The sequence below is a fragment of the Emys orbicularis genome, chromosome 1 (assembly GCF_028017835.1).
Source record: "Emys orbicularis isolate rEmyOrb1 chromosome 1, rEmyOrb1.hap1, whole genome shotgun sequence".
Classification (NCBI taxonomy): Eukaryota; Metazoa; Chordata; order Testudines; family Emydidae; genus Emys; species Emys orbicularis.
In genome coordinates this window covers 333,398,428-333,423,498 of record NC_088683.1, presented here as the reverse complement: position 1 = coordinate 333,423,498, position 25,071 = coordinate 333,398,428, and the positions used below count along the sequence as shown (strand labels likewise).

Sequence of the window (25,071 nt, the reverse complement as noted above, 5' to 3'; positions counted from 1 at the left end):
GCAACTGTCATTGCTTACAATCTTTGTTAAATTTTCTTTAGCAGCCTAAACTATGTGGCTATTTCAATATTTGTGTTATTTTCCATTACTGCTAGAGATCCTTTTATAAGAAACTAAAATTAAAAGAAAATTTTTGATTAAGACATTTGTTAAAATACAGTAGCAAATTAAAAAGATGAATTATTCAATAGCTGACACATGGGATTATTATGTCTGCTTATCAACAGAATCTGGAATGCTTTAAAAACCAGTGTTGACTTGACAAATCACATTTGCTCCTGTAAATTAAATTCTGACCTGCTGTTGTTACAAATAACCTCTAAGATTACTACATACTGAAAGAGATTAAAGGAAAAAATATGTTTCTCCCTTTTTCATAGCTTCTCTCATTTAACAGCACTCTGTGTGAATTGCACTGTTTTGCTTAGGTCATCAGCACATCTTGTCTCATGCACTAGCATAATGACCTCACTCTCATGCCCTGATCTGGGGGGAGCTCACTGGCACACACTTTCTCTAGCCCTGCAGGAGGGTGTTTACCAGCAGCAAATAAAGCTGAAAGTGAAACTGATTAGGCAGCACCCAGAAAGATGTGTGCACACAGAAACAAAGGAGAGTGTGGAAGAGGGAGACTCCTCAGGATGTTTGGCGTTCTTGTTTTCAGGCCTGCCTAAAAAACTTTCTAAACAAGATCAAGAGAGCAGAAAAACCCTGATTGTTTTAAAGACATTTAAAAAAAATGTTTAAGACAAATCATTTAAAGGGAGCTACACCTTTACCCCGATATAACGCGACCCGATATAACACGAATTCGGATCTAATGTGGTAAAGCAGTGCTCCGGGGGGGGGGGGGGGGGGCTGCGCACTCCGGTGGATCAAAGCAAGTTCGATATAACACGGTTTCACCTATAATGCGGTAAGCTTTTTTTTGGCTCCTGAGGACAGCGTTATATCGGGGTAGAGGTGTATTAGAAACGTGAATATTTGAGTACTGAACACAGTCCTGCACTGACGTCAACTTTAAAAAAAAAATCAAGTTGACAGTTGATTCTAAAAGTACCAATAATTAATGTGGGTAAGGTTGGTCTTTTAGTCTATGTCTAGGAGCCTTCTGTAGATCCTGTTTAAGTCTATGAAGGCAGTGAGGGGGAGAACTTCTACATCTTGTCCTAATCTTGACCAAGAGCCTTCCAAAAGGAGCAAGAGACAAGCGCAGATAGAGTCTCCTTAATTCTCTTCCACATACTGGGTCAAATTCAGCTATGGGGTAAGCAGGCATAACTCCCATTGACTGCAGTGGAAACTGCACCCACCAACAGCAGAGCTCAATATAGTCCACTATGTCAAGGATGAGCCCTAAATTGAAAACTGTAAACTCATTATGCTGTCTCTCATTACTGCTATGCAAATCAACAGCATGTATTTATATTTCAGTACTTAAATGGATTAGGAATGTACACAACTAAACCTGCAGTGAGGGTATGCTGACAAACGCTTCCTGAATTATTTTTAACTTAAATTTAAATTTGCTTTACAAATTGTTCTGGCACTGCACTCCCATAACCAATTTAGTGCTGTACTTATCAAAGAGGAATAATATAAGAGGAGAAATGCCAGGAGGGGGAAAGGGAAAACAAATTATGTTATGTTAGAAGCACTTATCCTTGAAATTTAGGTTTGTATCTAGAAAATGAAACAAAGCTTTGATATATTGGTTCTGATTGTCTTGAAACAGGTAATAACAATGCTTCCTAGTAACATTTCCTCATCTTCATGGCTAAAGTAAATGGAAACAATGCTAAATAACGGAAGAAGATGCACCAAGTCCCCAGTATTCCCTCGCTGCACAGAACACAGAAGCAACAATGAAGAAATCCTGTGGAAACAGGATGATGGGTGGAATGAAGTTTGTACCAGGAACAGTAACAGAACTACTGAGTAGCATCTGCTCACCACAGAACTACCTCCATGAAAACTATACTGGAGCTGAAGGTTCTGTATTGAAAAGTACTTTGTTCACATTTATAGAAGATCGGACTTTTACCTCCTGCTCTTCAAGTAAAACTTCACCCCCAGAATTGATATCTTCATCCTTTTATAAGCCTTTGTCCTGCCACACTCCAAACACAACAGTCTGTGTTTTCTCTCTGACTTTAGATTGTAAAACCCTTTGAGTAGGTAGGAACCTTTTTTATATTTGCTTGTTATTCACACTATAATAATAAGTGTTAATTTTAATGTATATATTTTATATATATATATACACACACATATATATATATACACATATAAAAATTATAGGACAAGGAAATCTTGGGTCCTTGTACTTATTTTGTAGAGTGCATACATAAATTCATCAGTTCATCTTTTGTTTCATCATATTCTTGGAACTTGTCATCTTTACTTAAAAGAAAATATATATCTTTTTTTAATGAGCCCTCAATACCTCATTACAAGTAATCAATACATAAAAGATCAGGGTGCTTCCACGGCTAAAAACCTAAAACAGTGGGTGGAGACAGCATAAACTACTATAATGACCTCTTGAGACCTGCCCTGTCAGGGAGATCAGTGTTTCTAGGAATAATATAGCTCTTTTGACATGCAGATGTAGGCACAGTAACTCCCACGTGATACCATAAGGCCTACTGTGATACACAATAGAACAAAAGTGGTTGACCAGAACAAAGCAGTATGCTCTGCACTACAATATCAAAAATGAAAAGTAGGTCCTTGTACCTAGAGCTTTAGAACCTACCTGCTACGGCACTGATTTTGGGATGTTGGAGTAGAGAATTCGAAAAATCCTGGGTTTCGATACCTGCCTAAAGAAATGATCTAAACAACCTGTAACTAGAGCTATACAGGGAGTTAGTACTGTAGGCTATGAGAAATTAGAAATGGAAACATTTATTTAGATTTACTTGAATTGGGAAAATTAAATGCAAAAAGTGGTTGGTTTCCATGAGTCTATACTGGTTGTACTTTCTGGTGTCTAGGATAATAAAACCAGAACATTAAAGGTGAAATTACATTAAGTTATGATTCATAGTGTGTCATTGGCATGCATGATGCTTTACCAAAAAAAAGTACAAGGTTCCTGACTCAAAGAGCTTTCAAGCGAAGGGCTAGATTGTGTCCCCAGGCTCAGCCCTGAGTCAGGGAAATTATGGGTTTGGCACAGGGGTGCTGGAACTAGGGGTGCTGGGGGTGAGGCAGCCCCCTCTGGCTTGGTGTCCATCATATACACGGTTGACAGTTTTGTTCAATGGCTTTCAGCACCCCCACTATAAAAATTGTTCTCAATGTCACTGGTTTGGCACAGTAATTACTAGGTGAAAGTATATGGCTTGTGTTATATAAACAACTGATTAAACAATAAATCTGTAAGCACCTAGAGGATAATACGGTTATAAGGAATAGGCAGCAGGGATTTATCAAGAACAAATCATGCCAAACCAACCTAATTGCCTTCTTTGACAGGGTTACTGGCCTACTGGATATGGAAGCAGCAGCAGATGTGATATATTTTGATTTTGGTAAGGCTTTTGACACAGTCCCACATGACATTCTCATAAGCAAACTAGGGAAATTTGGTCTAGATGAAATTAGTATAAAGTGGGTGCACAACTGGTTGAAAGACCACACTCAAAGAGTAGTTATCAATGGTTCACTGTCAAACTGAGAGGGCTTATCTAGTGAGGTCCCACAGCAGTCTGTCCTGGGTCTGGTACTATGCAGTACTTTGATTACTTGGATCGTGGAGTGGAGAGCATGCTTATAAAATCTGTGAATGACACCAGGTTTGGAGGGTCTGCAAACACTTTGGAGGATGGGACTAAAATTCAAAACAACCTTGCCAAAATGGAGAAGTGGTCTAAATTGAACAAGATGAAAATTTAATAAAGACATGTGCCAAGTACTTCACTTAAGAAGGAAAAATTAAATGCACAACTACAAAATGGGGAATAACTGGCTAGACAGTAGTACTGATGAGATCTGGAGGTGACAGTGGATCACAAATTGAATGAGTTGCAAAAAAGGCTAATATTACTCTGGAGTTAACAAGAATGTTGAATGTCAGGCACAGGAGGGAGTTGTCCTGCTTTACTCAGCATTAATGAGGCATCAGATGGAGTAGTGTGTCCAATTCTGGTCACCACACTTTAGGAAAGATGTGGACAAATTGGAGAGAGACCAGAGGAGAGCAACAAAAACTATAAAAGGTTTAAACTGACCTATGACGAACGGTTAAAAAAACTAGGCATGTTTAGTCTTGAGAAAAGAGGACTGAGAGGGAACCTAATAACTGTCTTTGAATATGTTAAGGGATGTTATAAAGAGGATGATGATCAGTTGTTCTCCATGTCTACTAAAGTCAGGACAAAAACGAATAGGCTTAAACTTCAGCAAGGGAAATTTACGTTAGATATTAGGAAAAACTTTGCAACTCTAAGGGTAGTTTAACTGTGGAAATGCTTCTAAAGGAGGTCGTGGAATTGTGACATTGCACTCCATATGTTTTATGGAAATATGCTAATGAGTGAATATAATGTAACTGGAATATGCTTTATGCAAAAGTCTCTTGCAAGGTATCATTACAAAGCTTATAATCTACTGAGTGTGTTCATCCTATTTGTATGTATGTATCATTCCTGTACCTGAAGCTAGAAATATAAAGTATAGCTCTGAGGTACTACAGTAATTATGCAAAGTGTGGGCCATTGATGATGGTTTAGAATCTTGATGGCTCCCGTTGACTAGGACAATTGGTTGTAAATGGCTTTGTTTACTTGCAAGCCTTCCTGTGTTCGCGTAAGCCAGCCCAGGAAGAATGGTGGAATCCATCTTAAAGCTGGTGCTTTTCCATTTAGAAGGAGGGGTGGGGATCCAGAAAGACAAAAGATTCCCGCCTTGTGCCACAGCTATAAAAGGGGGTGGAAGAGAACAAAGGGGGGTCCCAGTAATGAGAAAGCCCCTGCTTTTCACCTAAGATGCCTGCTGGAACTAACAATGACTGTACCAGGGGAAAGGATTGGGCCCAGACTAGGAAGGAGTCTAGTCTGTGAAAGAAGCTTATTGGAACATCTCTGAGGGTGAGATTTACCTGCATTCAGTTTCTTAATGTATTAGGCTTAGACTTGCGTGTTTTTGCTTTATTTTGTTTGGTGACTTACACTGGTCTGTCTGTTACTACTTGAAACCATTTAAATCCTACTTTTTATACTTAATAAAATCACTTTTGTTTATTAATTAACCCAGAGTAAGTGATTAATACCTAGGGGAGCAAACAGCTGTGCATCTCTCTCTATCAGTGTTATAGAGGGCAGACAATTTATGAGTTTATCCTGTATAAGCTTTAGAAAGAGTAAAACGGATTTAATTTGGGTTTGGATCCCATTGGGGACTGGGTGTCTGGGTGCTGGAAATAGGTGACCCGCTCAACAGTTTTTGGTTAAAGTCTGCAGCTTTGGAGGCGTGGACCAGACCTGGGTCTGTATTGCAGCAGGCTAGCGTGTCTGGCTCAATAAGGCAGGATTCTGGAGTCCCAAGCTGGCAGGAAAAACGGGCTCAGAGGTAATTCCAGCACGTCAGGTGACAGTCCCCTTGTAACCGGAACCCGTCACACCCACCACTGGAGGTTTTTAAGAATAGGATGGACAAACACCTGTCAGGGATGGTCTAGGTTTACTTGGTCCTTCCTCAGTACAGGGGACTGGACTTGATGACCTCTCAAGGTCCCTTCCAGCCCTACCCTTCTCTGATTCTATGTACGAGGTCAGATTAGCTGACCATAATAGCCTTAAAATCTATGAAGAGAGTTGGTGTGTAAGCTGTTCTACCCAGAAGTAGTCTCTCTCAATCACAATTCCTCCTGTGCTCCCTTCTGGCTCAGGGAAGAGGGAGGAGGAAGTAAAATAATGCAGCCCTTGGGAAGGGGGCTGTTCTCACATACCCAGCCATATCCTCTGGCCATCATGTAGGTGGGGGTAGCCAAGGCTCCATACACTTACTATTCACAACACCCATACATTTGCTCCCTAATGGGAACATCCACAGAGCAGCTTCTGTTCTCCACACAGGACCCACACCTGATGTGGTCATGCCAAGGGGACTGGGAGAAGACCTAATTTCCCTCTACATTTGCATTAAAATTAGTTAGCATCTGACCCTAGCTTAGAGAGATAACACAAGTAAAGGCGGAGGAATAGGCATGAAGCCAGAAAAAGGACAGTGAGCAATGGGAAAGGTATACAACTGATGGGTGAACACTGTTGTACCAAAAAAGCAGACTCCATAAAATTTTTTTATATTTCTTGTTTGCTTGTTTATATAGTATAGCACCAGGGTAGGAGCAAAGAGCCATAGAGACTAGTGGTAAAAAATACTAATCAAAATAAAGGAGAGACAACGTGAGGGAAGGAATAGCTTTTATTGGACCAACTTCTGCTGATGAAAGAGAAAGCTTTTGAGCTACATAGTGCTCTTCAGGTCTGGAAAAGGTACTGAGAGTGTCACAGCTAAATACAAGGTGGAATGGATTGTTTAGAGCAGGGGTCGGCAACCTTTTAGAAGAGGTGTGCCGAGTCTTCATTTATTCACTCTGATTTAAGGTTTTGCGTGCTAGTATTACATTTTAACATTTTTAGAAGGTCTCTTTCTATAAGTCTATAATATATAACTAAACTATTGTTGTATGTAAAGTAAGTAAGGTTTTTAAAATGTTTAAGAAGCTTCATTTAAAATTAAATTAAAATGCAGAGCCCCTCTGACCGGTGGCCAGGACCCAGGCAGTGTGAGTACCCCTGAAAATCAGCTTGCGTGCTGAAGGTTGCCTACCCCTGGTTTAGAGTAAGTAGTTAACACATACTCTAAGAATGTTGTAGCCGTGTTGGTCCCAGGATATTAGAGAGAAAAGGTGGGTGAGGTAATAGCTTTTACTGACTCAACCTCTGTTGGTGAGAGAGACAAACTTTTGAGTTTGTACAGAGATCTTCGTCAAGTCTGGGAAACATACTCAGGTTTCCTTTGAGAACGATGACTGAGGGGTCAGATATGGACTGATCACTTTGTGAAAAACATTTACCCACAGGTGATATGGTATTTTTGTCTTATCATTTTTCTATGTGAGTTCATTTGAGAGCTTAGTGATTGTCTGGTTGCGCCCACAAAGTTGTTAGTGGGGAATTTAGTGCACTGGATGAGATATACCACATGCTGTGATAGGCATGTGTAGGATCCATGGATCTTGAAAGGTGTGTTGGGGGTGGGGGTATTGATCATAGTAGCAATGGAGATATTCCTGCAGATTTTGGATCTGTTGTTCTGGTAGGGTCTGGTGCAGCTTTGAGTTGGTGGGTCCTGGTCTCTGGGGAGCTTGCTTCTGATGAGCCTGGCGAGGTTGAGGGGTTTGAATGCCAGAAGAGGGGGCTTGGGAAAGATTTCTTTCAGGATGTGGTCCCCATCGAATATGGATTGTAAATGTTTCATGATAAGGATGAACAATTTTTACAAAATGATCACTCTGTATCAGACCTCTCAGTCCTTCCTCAAAGGAAGCCTGTATAACACCTTCAAAATACACGCCTGGAAGCTTAAATTCATAACTTTGCTAGACAGTAAAAATCATGGTCTTAATAAAGATACTAGATTTCTGGGTCACTACAACAATCTGTAAAAAGGGGGGGCTTTTGCCCTATGTTTGCATAGGTGTTAGTGGGCCCTTCACCTCGAATGGTCTCTTAGAATAACTACACCGCTACCTCAGTATAACGCGACCCGATATAACACGAATTCGGATATAACGTGGTAAAGCGCTGCTCCAGGGGGGCGGGGCTGTGCACTCCGGTAGATCAAAGCAAGTTCAATATAACGCGGTTTCACCTATAACGCGGTAAGATTTTTTGGCTCCCGAGGACAGCGTTATATCGAGGTAGAGGTGTACTACTTATGCTAAACAATCTGTTCTACCTTGTATTTAGCTGTGACACTCTCAGTACCTTTCCCAGACCTGATGAAGAGCTCTGTGTAAGCTCAAAAGCTTACCTCTCTCACTGACAGAAGTTGGTCCAATAAAAGATATTACCTCACCCACCTTGTGTCTCTAATATCCTGGGACCAACACGACTACACCACTGTAATCAGAATAAGTGGGTTTTGAGGAAGGGGTTGAAGAGGGATAGGTAGAGAAGAGGGTATAAAAAGGAAAGAGGATTAGTTTATCTTGGGGCATGTTTAGTTTAAGAAAGGAAGTGGGATATGGAAATGTGGAAGATTTTAAAAAGAACAGGAGTCCAATCTATAGGTAGAGATTCATTCATGGTTATGCAGCACTGATAAACCACCCAAACAAAGGACAGGTTTCAGAGTAGCAGCCGCGTTAGTCTGTATCCGCAAAAAGAACAGGAGTACTTGTGGCACCTTAGAGACTAACAAAATTATTTGAGCATAAGCTTTCCAAACAAAGGAATAAAACTATATAAGACACTGACAAAAAGTGTTTCAAAGCATAGAGAATCATTTTACAATATAGTGGAAATTATACAGCTCTATTATTATACTCAATTATGAAGAGTAGCTAGGAAGAAAGAAGAAAGGATTGTTAAACAGCATCTGAAACCCGTGGAAATATATTATGGTCAATAAGGAGTTACATATGAACATCCAGTGCAATCTGGTAGCATAAGACCCACCAACAACCACCAATTCTGGGCTGCACAGGTAGAGATGTCACAGAACCGGGAGACAGTGCAGTGCTTAGACTACTGCATTTGGTTCTGTCTACCCATTATCAATCTCCTGCTCAAAAGTGAGACTGCATTAATTCATTACAATAGTGTCTTTCAATAAAGCAAGCTGATTTTTGTCATTACCATTCTTCATAATATACCATTAACTACTGGAAAAGATAAATAACTATAATCTAGCACTATATAGACACAATCAACCATAAGGACTTTAATCTAATGGCAAAAGAGCATGATCAGGATGACAAAAAAAAATCTTAAAATTTATTCCTGACAAATTGAACATGTATATTCTCTTATACAAGACATCAAGAAAAAGGAAAATGTAATGGGGAGATAGAAGAAGCAAATCATCACAGCTAAAATCCCAGTTTATTAAAAACAATTTTCTAGAAACTAGGCTCTAAAGGACTTGATAAACTTTAGGGGTGTTTTGCCATTGACTTCAACAGGGCCAGGATTTCACCCTAGGTATACAGTGTACTGCCCTTTAAAGACATGTTATGCATGGTCTATAGTTGATAGTGTTTTTAAATCAGGCTGAGCAAAATAAATATGCTGTTAGACATATCTGCTGAATAAACACAGATGGGATAAAGTAAAGAATTAATCTACCGTTGCAAGATCTGTTTTAGATTGTAAGCTTTGTCAGTTGCGTTGTGTAAAACACCATGCACACCTTTGGCTCTATCTAACTAATGTATAATACATGGTGGGTCGCTTAGATATAATAAAAGGGAAGAGAATCAAGATAAGGAGCCTGAATGGCAGTCAGAAAGATGGAAACAATCAACCACTGCAAAAAAAAAAAAAAAAAAATCTACAATCTGTGGCAACCTTCCTGCAATATGATGCCTCAAAAAATAAAGATCCTCAATAAGATCACTGTGTTGTGACCCATTCTAAAAAATATGGAGCTGGTAATGCTAAGAGATGGATTACGAAATAAAAAGCCAAATCAATGGATATGATGAACTAAAATACCATGGCTTAATGAGACTATACAAAATCCATGGTATCAGCACAACACAGAAAAAATAACAACAGGACAATAAAGAATATGAATGGCTTTTAACAAGAGAAGAGACAACTGCATTAAAGAAAATAGTAGTGGAGAGATAGGTGTTTTGTCAGGAATAGACAAGGTAACTAATGAAGCAGACAGAATACTTTATGAAACTAAGAATGGGTACAGAAAGCTCTGGAAAGATAGAAGATCTAAGGAGGCTCACGCCCTGCAGTGAACTGACAGAAATGAAAATGTTAAAATTACTCAACTGTGTAACATTTCATGCTTAGATACACTTTCCTCATTTAAAGGGACATCTTCAAGGTTGTTAGTCTAAAAACTGACCTGCCTCAAAAGTGGTCTAATGTTGAAGGTCTCATCTTCTGATTCCATCTTTTTCCACCCCGCACAAACTGATTGCTGCTGCGGAAACTATATATATCTTAAGAAGACATGCAACATACCATTACATAGTAACACACAATAGATCCTATGTGTTTTTAACATCATATATGTGTGTGCATGTGTGCCAAAATTGCCTGGTGCAGCCCAGGCTCAGTTCATGGATTTCTAAAAGGTAACTTCATCAGGAGACCACTGTCAAGGTAGGCCAGTTTTTAAACCTAAAAAACCTGGCGTTGTTCCTTTAATAACTACCCGATATGAAGATGTGTTTCAGTATAATGCTGTACAGATAGATACAATATTTTTCTCTCCTTTTAAAAATAGGGTTGATATTTATACCTGAAATCTCCACAATATGTACTTTAATAGGATAGTAGTCCATACTGGGCACACACAAAAATTATACCACACTTTTTCTAGCCCAGTAACCACCTGCCTTAGGATCTCCCCTCAATTTTTTAAATTGTTTACAAGGATACGGTGCTGGAAATTGCCTGCAGCCAGCAATTTGATCTCAGCCAGTACTTTGAGTCCAATCCAATGCCTACTGGAATCAATGGTAATCTTTTCATTGACTTAAATGGAGGTTGGATCAGGCTCCTAATACCCACCATGTCTTCATCATCTGTGTTTATTCCATGGGACTTGGTCCTCTCACCTAATTAGTCTCTCTCTCTCTCTCTCTGAGATACACAATGATTTAGAGGTTGACTGATCATACAAATATTTCATGTTAAATGAGCTTCAGTACTTACAGACTTCCTGACATCTTTTGAAGAAAGATCAATCAACTTCTTGTTCATGGACCACTCTTCATCAGATTCCAGTATAGCTTTCTGTAAAAGCATTGTATCTAAATGTGAAAACAGCCCCTCACACAGCAAAGCACGAAGTGTAACTTTTTAATGTAATAAAGTAAATTTTGAGGTATACTATGCAATGTGAATACCAATAATTTCTCTGCTAAGGAATTAGCTTTATTTTTGGCAACATTTCTGCAATTTTCAGAATGTAAATATTTTATAGAAATAGTGGGTAATGTTCACATTTTCATTTAATTCTGTTTTTTTTTTTACTTCTTTAGTTTTATAACCACAACCTAACTTTTGCCTAACAAATGATCTTTAACAAGAACTTTCAATTTAATAGAGAATAAAAAGGTCACAGGTCACACATTCCTATCACCATGCTCACTAAAAGCCACTGATGAGTTCATTAAATTTTACTGTTCTTTTCTGCAGTAGAATCCAACTTAGAAGCCTACTGGCATTCAAAGACTTATAATGCTACGTGTCTGCCCTCATAGTATGGAAATGGAATCTACTGCACCTACAGTTTAAATGTCAGTTGCCACGTATTTTAATAGTGGAAACACTTGAAAGATAATGAAAGTTATGTTCAAATAGCTCTGTATTAGATCTTGTGCATTACTTTCCTTTTAGTGTTTAAAGGGAAAGAAAGGTTTGATAGCATCTAGTTTGATATTTAATGAAACCAAACAGGTGGAAAATTTCACATGTGGTGAAACCAAGTTACTGTGTCTGCATTAGTCAGATTGACTGTTACACATTGTTGGAAACAAAACAAAAAATGTGATTTCATTCCAGGGGAACTAAAAAAACCTCAAGAAGCAAGTCACTATCCATGTCTGCAGGCACAGAGGGCCCCATATGCTGTTTATTGCTATGGGAAGTAGACTCTTGACGAGCCCATGGGGACCGCCCCCTCTGGTAGGGGGGAAGAAGAGAGCACAGCCAGGCACTGGAGCTGCTCCTATGCACATTCACTGCCTATTGCTCCCCACACAGCTGGGACGCAGGCAGTGCGGAGGCTAAGGCAGCCTCTGAACTGCAGCAGCAGACATGGAGCAGCTTTGCTGGCACTCTGCAGTGTGACATGGAGAAGTAGTGTTCCTTCCACACCTGCCCAGATGACCTCTCTAGTGCTGAGTCCACTTCCTCAGTCTGGGTGCTGAGCATAGGGTTTGGCCCTAATAGAATACATAGATACATCTAAATGGTATAAATTCCCACATGTTAAAATGTTTGAAAATCCTTTCCTCTTTTACTTACCTGCTAAGACCCAAATTCTGGGTTTTGAGTTTCTCCTGCAGGAATTAATGATATTGCAAACCCGTATAGCCCTGCAAGGAATTCAGCTTCTTGTGGAATCTAAGAGTGTCAGATATTAGAACCCTGCACAGAGAAGAACAGCTCTTCCACTGGCTCACCTGTCTGAAGAGAGGTTCAAACCCCGCTATAGTTCCTGAAGTGGGGTTAATAGGACCCAGCTAGTCTAACACCAAGGGTTATACCTTGATAGGCAAAAAAGATGTGTTTTTCAACAGCTGTACTCAAGAAATCAGAAATAAAAGTAATATGGGAAAGCCACTGAACTGACTGAAGGTTAACCACTTTTTAAATACCTTAAAGTAGATGGGAGCCATATCCCCCAATTCTTTTGGGAGGGGAATGCATTCATATACCATATGATATCGTTTCTTTATACTCATGTTTGTCTCTAGGAAGACACAATCCAATTCTTTAGCTTCAAACATCTTTACCAAGGCCTTTCTGAACATCTGTAAGAGAAAAAGATTATAAATGGAAATGTTTAAAGCCCCCCAAACTATGGAATTAAAAGCTCGAGTCTTTCACTAAGAACACCACCGATGCATGGTATGGAAAATCTAACCCCAGGAATGAACAGCCAGAATGACTCAAAGGACTGAGACTACCACATGATCAAATATACAGAGCACTAGACTGGGACTCAGGAGACCTCAGTTCTCTTTCCAGCTTGGCCATTGGTCTGCAGGGTAACCATGGACGAGTCATTTCATCTCTCTATGCATCAGCTTCCCCATCTGTAAAATAGGAATAATGATATTTGTCTCCTTGGAAAAGCGCTTTGGGATCTATGGATGAAAATCACTCCATAAAAGCTGGGGATCACTATTCAATACTCTTAGCTAGCAACGTCAGGGACAGAAATCCATTTGCCTAGTAAACTAGTACTAAATTGGGAGGGTGGGTGGGAATTATCTTTCATTATGTGCTACAGGCCTGCCATTGGCATGTCCCCTGCACTGGGGCTTGAAGGGGGCCTGTGTAGGGCTGTTTAAAGTGGCTCAACGCCGATGCCAAGGAAGTTATTCCACGGCCCACTGCAGGGCTTTTACAGCTCCTGTATACCATCGCAACTGCATACAACAGCTAGAGCGTGGGTGACAAACTCACTTCTTTTTTAAGACAGTACAACAGCGAGTGAAACTTTCTCTCCTCAGTCCAGTGACAAAGCATTTTACTGTTCAGATCTAGTCACATAAGATACTCTTAACTGATCCAGATACTTTTTAATGCTTGCTCTGGAATAGACAAATACTTTCCTTCATTCGTCTTATCCACACAGTTGCTTGCAGTAGAGTTTTTTTGTGTGTGGAAGGGAGTCAAATAGAGTCTCTAGCTTACCCCTTTCTCCATATTACATTTACTACCAAGACCTGGGACAAAAGAGTTCCTTAGGCTTGGTCCACACTGGGGCGGGGGATTGATCTAGGAAACACAACTTCAGCTACGAGAATAGCATAGCTGAAGTCGACGTTTCCTAGATCGAACTAAGTTTACTTACTGTGGGTCCACGTGGCGCAGGCAAGCTCCCCCGTCGACAGCGCTTCCTCCTCTCGGCGAGCAGGAGTTCCGCAGTCGACGGGGGAGCGCTTCTGGGATTGATTTATCGCGTCCAGATGAGACGCGATAAATCGATCCCAGAAGATCGATCTCTACCCGCCGAATCAGGCGGGTAGTGTGGACCTAGCCTTAGAGTGTGAAACTGCAGAATGGCCTAATTCCTCCTCTTTTTTTTTTTTTTTTAACCAAAAGCAGAAAAATGAAAACTAAAAATGAAACAGAAGTAGCTTAATGTTTTCCATCAAAAATCTGATGCCTCATCCTTTCAAAATACACAACTAGCACACTACAAATCACAATAAGTTTCTGCCCAAATCTGTCAAACTACAGGGTTACATGTAGAAAGGAGCAGAATAAACTGTAAGCATGAAAAGGAGACTTTCATAATATTTTCAAACTCAGCCTTTTCATCATTAACTAGCCCTAGAATTTTGATGTCAGGCTGAGTATCACCAGTAGGTGATTGGATTCTTCCTCTCAGTTATGTTTTTCCTCTAGTTGATGACAGACGACTGTAAAATTATTTGGAAGATATTTGAATAAAGGCCATGTGAAACTTCCCCCTCCCTTTGCTTCCCAACTCATCCCTAATTCTCTATAAAGGCACAACTTCCTTGTAGCTGCTGTGACAAGGCTACTGAGGCAGGCCAGGTGTTGCAAAATAAGAATATTGGCGTGAGGGTGCCCAAGTGGCAATGGCATTTAAAATAAATATCAATATCTTCCCTTCCCTGGCCAATAACTCCAAGAATTACACAATAATCACTGCTTTTTGTTACGTCATGCCAAGTTTCTGAGTAAAATTTAATTTAACAGTTGATGCCTTAGAAAACGCCACCTTCACTGCTACCACATTGCTCCCTCTGCACTTGCATTAATGCCACATTCCTCCCCGGGAATTTAGGGGAGCATTAAACCAAAAACCAGGTGTGATACTACCGTCTTACCACTACCATCCAACAATACTAAACACTAATACTAAACATTCCAAAAGCTCAAAAGATCTTCAGATACAGTTTATATTGAGTAACAGCCAGCCTACCATTTCTTAGTATACTCTTAGTATACTTAGTACACTCTGTTTATTCAAATTCTGAAAGGCGTAAAAAACACCATGTAACTCAAGACAGTCAAAAACAGTTCACAACAGCATACAACAGAGCACAGCATATGCTCAGATGCAGAGCATTTTAATAAATTACCATAGTATAAGCAAAGGTTTACACACTTTTATATTATTTAAATGATTTTTACACACACATTGCTTTGGCAGCTGGACATGTGACAAATTAAATAGAAGGCCATCATAAGAAAAACTACCCAGCAATGATAATTAGCCAAAAGATGCAACTTGCAGAGCAGTATGAACATCAATAAATTATTTATAAATATTTAAAATATAATCAAAGTGTCCGGCCAGTTTATTTTATTTTTATGTTTTCCCCCAAACAATAGCAGAGTAAAATATTGCCTTTGGGTCAGAAAAGTTTGCTCAGTTGTGAAGTAAGGGTCTGCTTGATCTTACTCTTATTGTAGTCAATGGGAATCTTTGCACTGAATTTAACTGGAGTTGGATCGAGCTCCAAAGCCCCTCTGGGTTTGATTCTTATATTATCCCGAACATTTTAACCCTCTCTATCATTGAACATTCCACAATTTACAGTGAGAGGTGACCACACTGGTTGGGATAAAGAAAGATTTTTTTGTTCCATCTTTCAAACTGGACACCGCCCCCCCCCCCCCACCATTTTAATATATTTTAAAAGTTGACCCTTTCCCCCACATTTATGCACAATTCTACACCCTGTGGTTCTCGATGAGATCAGAGGTGTCTAAACAGCAAGAAAGGTCATTCTCGTGGTATTATTGTCCCATCCATAAAAAGGAAGTACAAGAAGCCTTCTCTCTCAATATTTCCTGACAACATTTCCAAATGGGACTGGCTAGTTTAGCTGAGATCTGGTTTAAGAATCCAAACCTTTAGGATTCTTACCTAGAACAATCCTTTTGAAGTTTACCCATCATTAAATTATAGTCACAGATGCAGTATTTTCTGCTCTCAAAACCAGGCAGTATAATATATAACAAATATAGAGGTACAATACATATTCTATCAGCACTGCACTTTTTAATGTTAGGACACTAATCCTATCAGATGTAGAATTCAGAAGCAGATTTAAAACCTGCTTATCATTTTATTTCCACAGGAGTTTTGACAGAGTAAGGACAGCCAGGTTTGGCTCAGAGGTTTAAATTTGGTAGCAGGGAATGCCCACTTTTAAACTCTCTCTACACTTTCTCTGGGCCCCAGATGGGAAAATACTGCTATGCAGTCCCAGAATTACTGAGTCTGTATAGAGTGTGTGTATGTGGTAATTAAGATGACTCTGCTCCCATTCAGCCCCAGGCCAGTGAGCATCTGGAGAGTTCCTCCATTGGGCTACAAACTGATATGCAAAAAAGTCACTTGTATGGATGGTCATGAAAAACAAATAGCTGTGAATGCTAGAAGTGTCACTCCAGTGGGTCACTTGAATAAAAATTTTGGAATGCTTTTGCAGTAATTGCTCATTCCTAGTGTTGTACACCACTTTTATGTATAACAAATGCTCTCTCTTTTGCTATTCTGTATTATCCACTCACTGAACTGAAGATGCCTTTATAACAGACCCAATTCAGTAGCATCTGCAAACTTGACACACTTGCTTTCACTGTAATCATCCTAATGTTAAGACAAAAAATAAAATAGCAACAATAGTTCTAACTACTACAGAACTCCACGGCTAATCACTGTGTAGCATGTAGCATAGGTAGCCTTTGTTTCCTCTGCTGTAACACAAATCTAAGCCAGCCCTGGCGACCCCATTCAAACGGGGTCGCGACCCAACCGCTGCCCTAGACCCTGAAACCAGTGTCTGAGACCTCCCAAGCCCCCTAGTTGCTTTCACATGATCTCTCAGAGCTCCACTAGGCTAAGGGCACCCTGAACTCTGGTTTAACCCCTTCAGGGACAACATGGCAGGTAAGCAAGGAACACAGGCTTAGCAAAGGAATTTCCTAACTACAGTCACTTTAATCTTAAAAAACACTCACGAGTTACACATCTTTGAAAACAAAAAAATCCTGAGATGCACCTTCCCCATAGCTCAGTGGCTCTCAAACTTTTGTATTGGTGACCCCTTTCACACAGCAAACCTATGAGTGCGACCCCCCTTATAAATTAAAAACACTTTTTTAAATATTTAACACTATTATAAATGCTGGAAGCGAAGCGGGGTTTGGGGGTGGAGGCTGATAGCTCGCGACCCCCCACGTAATAACCTTACGACTCCCTTAGGGGTCACGACCCCCAGTGTTAGAACCTCTCTCTCCCCCTCTGCGAGTCTGAGGTTTGTCAGCATTTCAGGCTGGTGGGTGAAAGGCATAACTGCAGCGTCACTCTGGAAGAATGTATTTTAATCGGTGGCAGATTTAGAGTTAGTGGGGCCCTGTGCTCAGCTTCATTTTTGGGGCCCCTCTTTGGGACCCAGCCAAGAAAAAGAACATTCTCTCTTATCTCCCCCCCACCCCCGTTTTTCATTCTTTTTTTCTTCATCCTCCTCCTATAAGTAATAGAAAGTAAATGAAAATAAAGTGAAGTACCTTGATTGTTTTTGTAGTCTAACTTGTTTTTCCACAGACTACTTGAGGGTCTCGGTGGACCACTTAATGATCTTTCCAAATACTGTTTGTACCGTTAGCTAACTATTGTAAAGCGCTTGGGATAAGAGCGCTTTATTAAAAAAAAAAAATGTAAAAAAACATTGGGATGTGGGGTCTGGCCAGGACTTAGGGTGCGGGAGGGGGCTCAGGGCTGGGAGTGCAGGGTCTGGGAGGAAGTTAGGGTGCAGGAGCAGGCTGGGGTGCAGGGTCTGGCCAGGAGTTAGGGCGTGGGAGGGGGCTCAGGGCTGGAGCAGGGGGTTGGGGTGTGGAGCTCTTACCTGGGGTAGCTCCTGTTTGGTGCGAGGGGTGCAGGTGGGGATGTGGGGGGGGGTGCAGGAGTCAGGGCAGGGGGCTGGGGTTGTGGGGGTGCCTTTGCTCCGCCCTGCCCTGATTCCACCCCCTTCCCCAAGGCCCCACCCCTGCCTCTTCTCCGTCTCCTCCCCCAAGCGCGGTGTGGCCCCGCTCTTCCCCCTCCCTCCTGGAGCGTGCGGAGCGTCGGCAAACAGCTGTTCAGTGGTGGGGGCAGCGCTGGGAGGGGTGGGGAGGTGCAGGAACACAGCATGCTCGGGGGAGGAGGGAGCTTGGCTGCTGGTGGGTGCGGAGCCTGCAGCAGGAGCCGGCAGGACCAAGCTTCTGCCCCCACAGCTGCCCGGCCCTGGGGTCCTCTGTCATTGGGGGGCCCCATGCCAGGGCACCCTATGTTTCACTGTAAATCCACCTCTGATTTTAATGTATTTTGTTTTACAGTATTTAACTCCCCAGTGGACACTCTTAGTTCACAGTAAAAGTGCCCTCGGGCTGTTTACCTTAGTCACTTTAAAACGTATTAAGCTAAGGTGCAGAAAAACACTGTTAACACACAGTTAAGTGTCCCCATAAAGAGCTAGTACAGAGTAATTAATGTGCTGTAAATTCACACCCTTAGCACACAGTAACTTCCCCATGTAGAGAAGCCCTAAAAGTCTAAAATATATAATGTCCATTTATTCTCTCTCATCATTCTCATAAACATCCTCCTCTCATCTATCTTTAATCAAGATGTATTCACCAGCTGTTCCAGAGATCATTCCTAAACTATTCAATTTCTCAGCATGTACCCTATTTCCAATAGCAGGATTATTCCATAACTATTGGCATGAAGGGAATCACACTCCTTCCATAGCTGATAAACTAAATGTCTCTATTTTTTTCTTCCAAAAAAGTTTTTTTAAGCCATTTTTTGCTCTCACAAACTTTCTTCCGAACATGTGAAAATGTTTAACAAAGCTTCTCCATTTCCCATCCCCTAGTCATTTAGGCGTTTTTTTAAATATGTAAGTTATCTAGATCTGATGAACTGCCAAGTTTAAGGCCACGTCTACACTACCCACCGGATTGGTGGGTAGTAATTGATCTATTGGGGATCGATTTATCGCGTCTCGTCTAGACGCGATAAATCGATCCCCGAATTGACGCCCGTACTCCACCTCGGCAGGAGGAGTAAGCGGAGTCGACGGGGGAGCCGCGGCGGTCGACTTGCCGCCGTGAGGATGGCCAGGTAAGTTGAACTAAGATACTTCGACTTCAGCTACGCGAATAGCGAAGCTGAAGTTGTGTATCTTAGATCGATCCCCCCCCAATGTAGACCAGCCCTAAGAGCCTCTAACCTTTTTATACCCATTACAAGTGTTATTTTCACACTGCTCCAATGCATTCCCAGATGTTGATTTGTAGACTAAAGCAGGGGTTCTCAACCTTTTTCTTTCTGAGGCTCCCCCAACATGCTATAAAAATTCCATAGCCCACCTGTGCCACAAAAACTGTTGTTGGTTTTTTTGCATATGAAATAGATTAAAAGCCAGGCCTGAAGTTAGGGGGTAGCAAGCAGGGCAATTGCCTAGGGCCCCATGCCACAGGGTGCCCTGTGAAGCTAAGTTGCTCAGGCTTTGGCTTCAGCCCCGGGCAGCAGGGCTTGGGATTCAACTTTCTGCCCTGGGCCCCTGTGAGTCTAATGGCAGCCCTGCTCTCTGGTTTATTTTGGTGGACCCTCTGGTTGAGAACCGCTGGACTAAAGAAAGAAAATCCTACTTATTTTTCTATCTTTGGTTCCTGACTTGTCACTATTTCCTGAAAATACACAAGCTTTTATTTAGCTATTACACTGCAGCACACACACACACACTATATATATACACACACACACACACACACACACACACACACACACAGAGTAATAGTTACTGTTAGCTGAGTTACTGTGTTTTACAGTATTTAAACTTTTGCTCTATTTTTCTTTTCCCCCCCCTTTGCCACGTTGATTTTACTTCCTATTTGAGATTTAATCTTTCAAGGAATTTACACTATATGCAGCAAGATTTCTTTCCTTTCCTTCCCTGTTTAGCAAGAGTCCAATTTAATAGATGACACTATGGTTGAATTATGTCAAATCTGTCCAATTCCATTCTTAAGCTATTTTTTCTTTGCCAATATGTGATTATTTTTTTTAAAAACCAACTATTGCTTTTTGTTCATACTCACTAAGGTATTGCAGATCTGACATTTACCTCCCTCTAATTGTATCACATGTAACTGCATTCCTAATCTGAATGTCCAATTACTGTGACTGCATACACAAATCAGGGAATTCTATATGTCAAGGACTAATTTTCTGCACAATCACATATCCCCAGAATACCTTTCTATGTCTCTTACAGGGTTGTTTGCACAGTCAATTCATTCACATCCAGAATAGTTTGCATAATCTAGTAATTCATCTGAGTTACAGCATGCAGGGATAGGGCACTGGCAGTTTTGAATGCCATTATTATTTGTTAAACAAGACCAGTGTGTTCAGCAGGAGGGAAGACTCAGAAGTGGACACAGTGACTGCCTGCAGAACCTTACGTAAATAGAAACATAGAACATGAGAGAATAACTGAAAGTTGAAGCTAGACAAATTCAGACTGGAAGTAAATAAGGCACATATTTTTAACAGGGAGAGTAGTCAACCACTGGAATTTACCACGGGTGGTGGTGCATTCTCCATCACTGACAATTTTTAAATCAAGATTGGATGATTTTTTTTAAAAAGAGATGTGCTCTAGGAATTATTCTGAAGTTCTATGGCCTGTGTTATGCAGAAGGTCAAACTAGGTGATCACAATGGTCCCTTCTGGCTTTGGAATCTAGGAATGTAACTGATTTTTTTTTTAAAACTGTTAGTCTTGGTCCCACGTTGTCTTTTCTGTCTCTTATTTGATACTTGCGGCACTTTTTTTTCAAATGACATTTTAAGGTCTTTGGAGCAAGAAGCCTGTGTGATTTCTACAACACGTAGTACAGTAACTCCTCAATTAACGTCGTCCCAGTTAACGTTGTTTCATTATTAGGTCGCTGGTCTATTAGAGAACATACTCCTTTAAAGTCCTGCAATGTTCCCTTATAACGTTGTTTGGCTCACCCCGCTCAGCACTCCTGCCGAGGAGTGGGGTGGGGACGCGGGGGCTTGCCTGCTCCCTGGCTGGAACGGTGGGCGGGCAGAGTGAGGCAAGCCCCCGTGCCCTGACCCCGCTCCCCCTGGAACAGTGGGCGGGCGGAGTGAGGCAAGCCCCTGCGCCCCGACCCGGTGACGACCCTGCCTCAACCAAGCTTCACAATCATCATTGGTGAATACAGTATTAAATTGTTTGTTTGAAATTATTTAAAACATATACTGTATATGTCTATAATGTCTTTTGTCTGTCGAAATTTTTTTCCCAGGAACCCTATTTACATTAATTCTTATGGGGAAATTGGATTCACTTAACATCGTTTTGCTTAAAGTAGTATTTTTTCAAGAACATAACTAGGACATGAAGTGAGGAGTTACCGTATAACAGAATCCCATCCTGATTAGGACATTTGGGTGCTATGATAATACAAACAATATACAATAAATGGCAACCGCCTCTGCTGTGCCTACTTCCAGTGGGCTTTCATTAGATGATTTGCTACTATGTTGAAAAACAGATGAAAAATACACCTGTCACACTCCTACAGCTTTGAGTCACTTTTTTCCTCAGAGTCTTTTGTCCTTTAGTTCTTGGGCCTTAAAATTCCACCTGTCATTCAGGTATGGGATATCAGTTTTACAGGATACCCATGCCATTGAATGGAAGTTGCCCTGAATTGAAGCAAATCTCCTACAAGACAAGTTGCATGTTAAGGTTCCAAGGCTGTTTGCTATGGATTTCTTAGTGGATGGCCTTTGCGCTACGTCATTACATTTCATAAAATCTCTTTCTACATTTGGTCATGTCTGCTTTGACCCTTGGCTTCAAAGATCTTTAACATAGAAAAAGCAAGAGCGCGGCTGGGCAGCAGGCTATCAAGGGCCATGCATCTGCGCAGCCACAAGGGCCTGAACTGGAGAGGAGAGAGGTAGGGGGCATGCAGGGCTGCGGTGGGGAGAGGAGCCTGTCCCCTGCCCTGGAGCTGCCCCAGCAGGGAGAGTTGCCTCTTCCCCAGTCCCAGCCCCGGAGCTGCCACGGCCAGGGAGATGTGCCTCTCCCCCGGCCCTGGTTCCGCAGCTGCCACGGTGAGGCGCTCTCCCCCGGCCCTGGGGCTGCCGCGGTGGGGAGAGGCGCCTCTCCCCCGGCCCCAGGCGGTGGCAGCAAGAGAGGGTTGGGGTGAGTCCTCTCTCCCTGCCACAGACACAGGGCAGCCTGCACCCCAAACCCCTCATCCCCAGACCCACCCCAGAGCCCGCCACCCCCCCTGCCGGAGACTCCTCCCACACCCCCGCACCCCAACCCTCTGCCCCAGACCTGAGCCCCCTCCCGCACCCCAAACCCCTCATCCCTGGCCCCACCCCAGAGTCCACACCCCCAGTCAGAGCCGTCACCCCCTGCACCCTAACCTTCTGCCCCAGCCCTAAGCCCCCTCCCACACTCTGAACCCCTCAGCTCCACCCCCGCCACACATCACCTCCATATTGATGCACATAACAAAATTCATTTTGCACACGGATGTAAAAAATTAGAGGGAACATTGAAAAATATTATATTTTCCTTTTTTGGCACTTTTGACCATTGAAGTCAGAGTGAAGAAATGACTAGTTCAGTCACTCTCTTCTGAAGTCTTGATCTTTCCCATATTTGCTGGGCAGGAGCCTTTGACTGAAAAACTTCCTGGACAAGATTCATCAGGACTGTAAATATGTATAATGTTTTGAAGAGATATCAGAAACTAGGCCTACAACAAGCTAGATCAAAGGAATAAGATAATGAGAAACACACTGAATGTGAAATCCTGTTAACCAGGATTGGCAAACTGGTGAACCACTTGGCTTTCCAGCTCTTGACACAATTAATGCCCAATTTATCCATAAAAGCCAGCAGTGAATAGAAGAATCTGAAAAACTGGCACAACCATATATTACAATATATATCATAACTAGGCACCTATTCAAGTAATATTGAGATAAGATATTTTGGTCACAAAAACTGCTAACATGAAATCTGATGGTGCACATTTTTAAAAAAAATTGTGTACAGCTCATCCTTGTACCAGTATGTGAGTGTTATTCAAAGGTTTAAAAGGGCAACTAATGTAAAACTGAGCCCAATGAACAATAAAGCAGAAGCCGAAAGAAGGGCAAAGTAAAAATAACTCAAGAGATCATGTGAAAGAGGGAGGACAAAAAGATCAAACAGATTAATTAACTCAAACAGAAAGACCATGAGTAAAATTTTCAGAAGCACTTAGGTCTCACTGACTTTCATTGAGACTTAACTGCTTAAATCACTTTGATGCTTTTGAAAATGTTATCCCTTACATTATATCTGGAGGACAACTAGCAAACTCTGGTGTATTTAGCTAGGATGGAATTCCATGGGGGCGGGGGAGGGGTGTCCCTGAAGTGAGATAGTTCTGTCCACAGCCAGAACCAGCTCAAACCTTAGAATGGAAAGCAGAGAAAACCCAGACAACCTCAAAAGCCCCCAAGGGCTATGGATCGGAAGCAAGTCACTTACAATACGTATATTAATATATTAATCAAATTATTACAAAGTGGCTAGAAAATGAGCTATCTTCACAGCTGTAATAAGTAGCAGTGCTTTGCTGACCTGGATTTCTTCCCAGATGTCTTCATCCAGAAGTGTTGCAGCAGTGTAGTGCTGCAAAGGGGCTATCACGCAGTGGCCTTCAGTAAGGGACTGATAGTTCGGCAAGGATAAGTATACCTAGACAAAAACATTTTCACTCCCAATCACAAAAATACTCATTTCTTTCCAATGTCAAAAAACATTTTAATCCAGCTAAAGATGAACACAGGATTTTACTAAAATTTAATCTAATAAAGGCAGTTGTCCTCTTCCAACAATGTTTAAAGCAAGAAAATCATATTTAAGCCGATTTAAATTAAACAAACAGTAGGCTTCTGGCAAGTCAGTTAAGCTGATGAACATTGTGACTGAGCTTCTTAGCTTCTTTTGGGCCAGATCCTGAAAAGCCCTGAGCCACCACAACACCAAAATCATCAATAGGAGAGGAGGGTGCTAAGTAACTTAGACTGGGCCCTTTGCATATCATATTTACTTTGCTAAAACAATACTAGTAGTATCAAGACAATGTGGTATCAGCATTTCTACTAAGGGTACGTCTACACTACCCACCGGATCAGAGGGTAGTGATCGATCTATCGGGGATCGATTTATCGTGGCTAGTGTAGACACGATAAATCGATCCCCGATCACTCTGCCGTCGACTCCTGTACTCCACCGCGGCGAGAGGCGGAGTCGATGGGGGAGTGGCAGCAGTTGACCCCGCGCCGTGAGGACGCGAGGTAAGTCGACCTAAGATATGTCGACTTCAGCTACGCTATTCTCATAGCTGAAGTTGCGTATCTTAGGTCGAGCCCCTCTCCGCCCCAGTATAGACCAGGCCTAAGTATTATCCCAAATATAATAAAAGTCATGCTGTTCAGTCTACTATGGTTGCAAACTCTCATAAAAAAAGAAGAGATTATTTTTACTTTTTTCATTTATTATTATTAATTTTAAATCAAGTAAAAATAATTAAAAATAAAGCATGAGGAATTTGGGGGGGAATGGTAAAAAGCAAAGTCTATATTAAAAGTGTTTCAGATTTAATGGGTCAAAAATATTTTGTAATTTTGTAAGATTTATAAATATCAACAGAAACAAGCAGACACTCAGAATACAACTTGAGCTGAAGTACAGCTCCTTAAATAATGTAATATCATTAGCATTTGATTATTATTTGTGCCAGGTTTCAAAGGAGAGTATGGGGCTTGGGGATTTAATCCCACAATTCTATGAAATAAAGGGAGCCTGGATAGGACAGGCCCACGGATAATTGATGGAATTTGGGCAGAAGGAGGTAGGAATCAACATGTTTTGCCCAAGGAGAAATCAGGCCTAATGCCAGGTCTGGAAGGCAGGACATCCTTAACATGACACACAGAATTTGCAAGGGAAGATGGAGACAGGTTCCATCTGTTAGTCAGGATCAGGAAGCTCTCACTACCAATCCACTG

At 41.5% G+C, this 25,071-nt stretch overlaps 1 protein-coding gene across 1 annotated transcript in view; it reads right to left on the bottom strand.

Annotated features, from left to right (window-relative positions):
* CWF19L2 (CWF19 like cell cycle control factor 2) overlaps window positions 1-25,071 on the bottom strand; it is a 177,674-nt gene that overhangs the window by 5,273 nt on the left and 147,330 nt on the right. The window contains exons 14-16 of the mRNA XM_065411158.1: window positions 23,639-23,755; window positions 12,587-12,742; window positions 10,917-10,997 (exon numbers count right to left, since the gene is read on the bottom strand). Coding sequence (XP_065267230.1) covers window positions 10,917-10,997; window positions 12,587-12,742; window positions 23,639-23,755 — 354 coding nt within the window. The remainder of the gene's footprint in view (window positions 1-10,916; window positions 10,998-12,586; window positions 12,743-23,638; window positions 23,756-25,071) is intronic.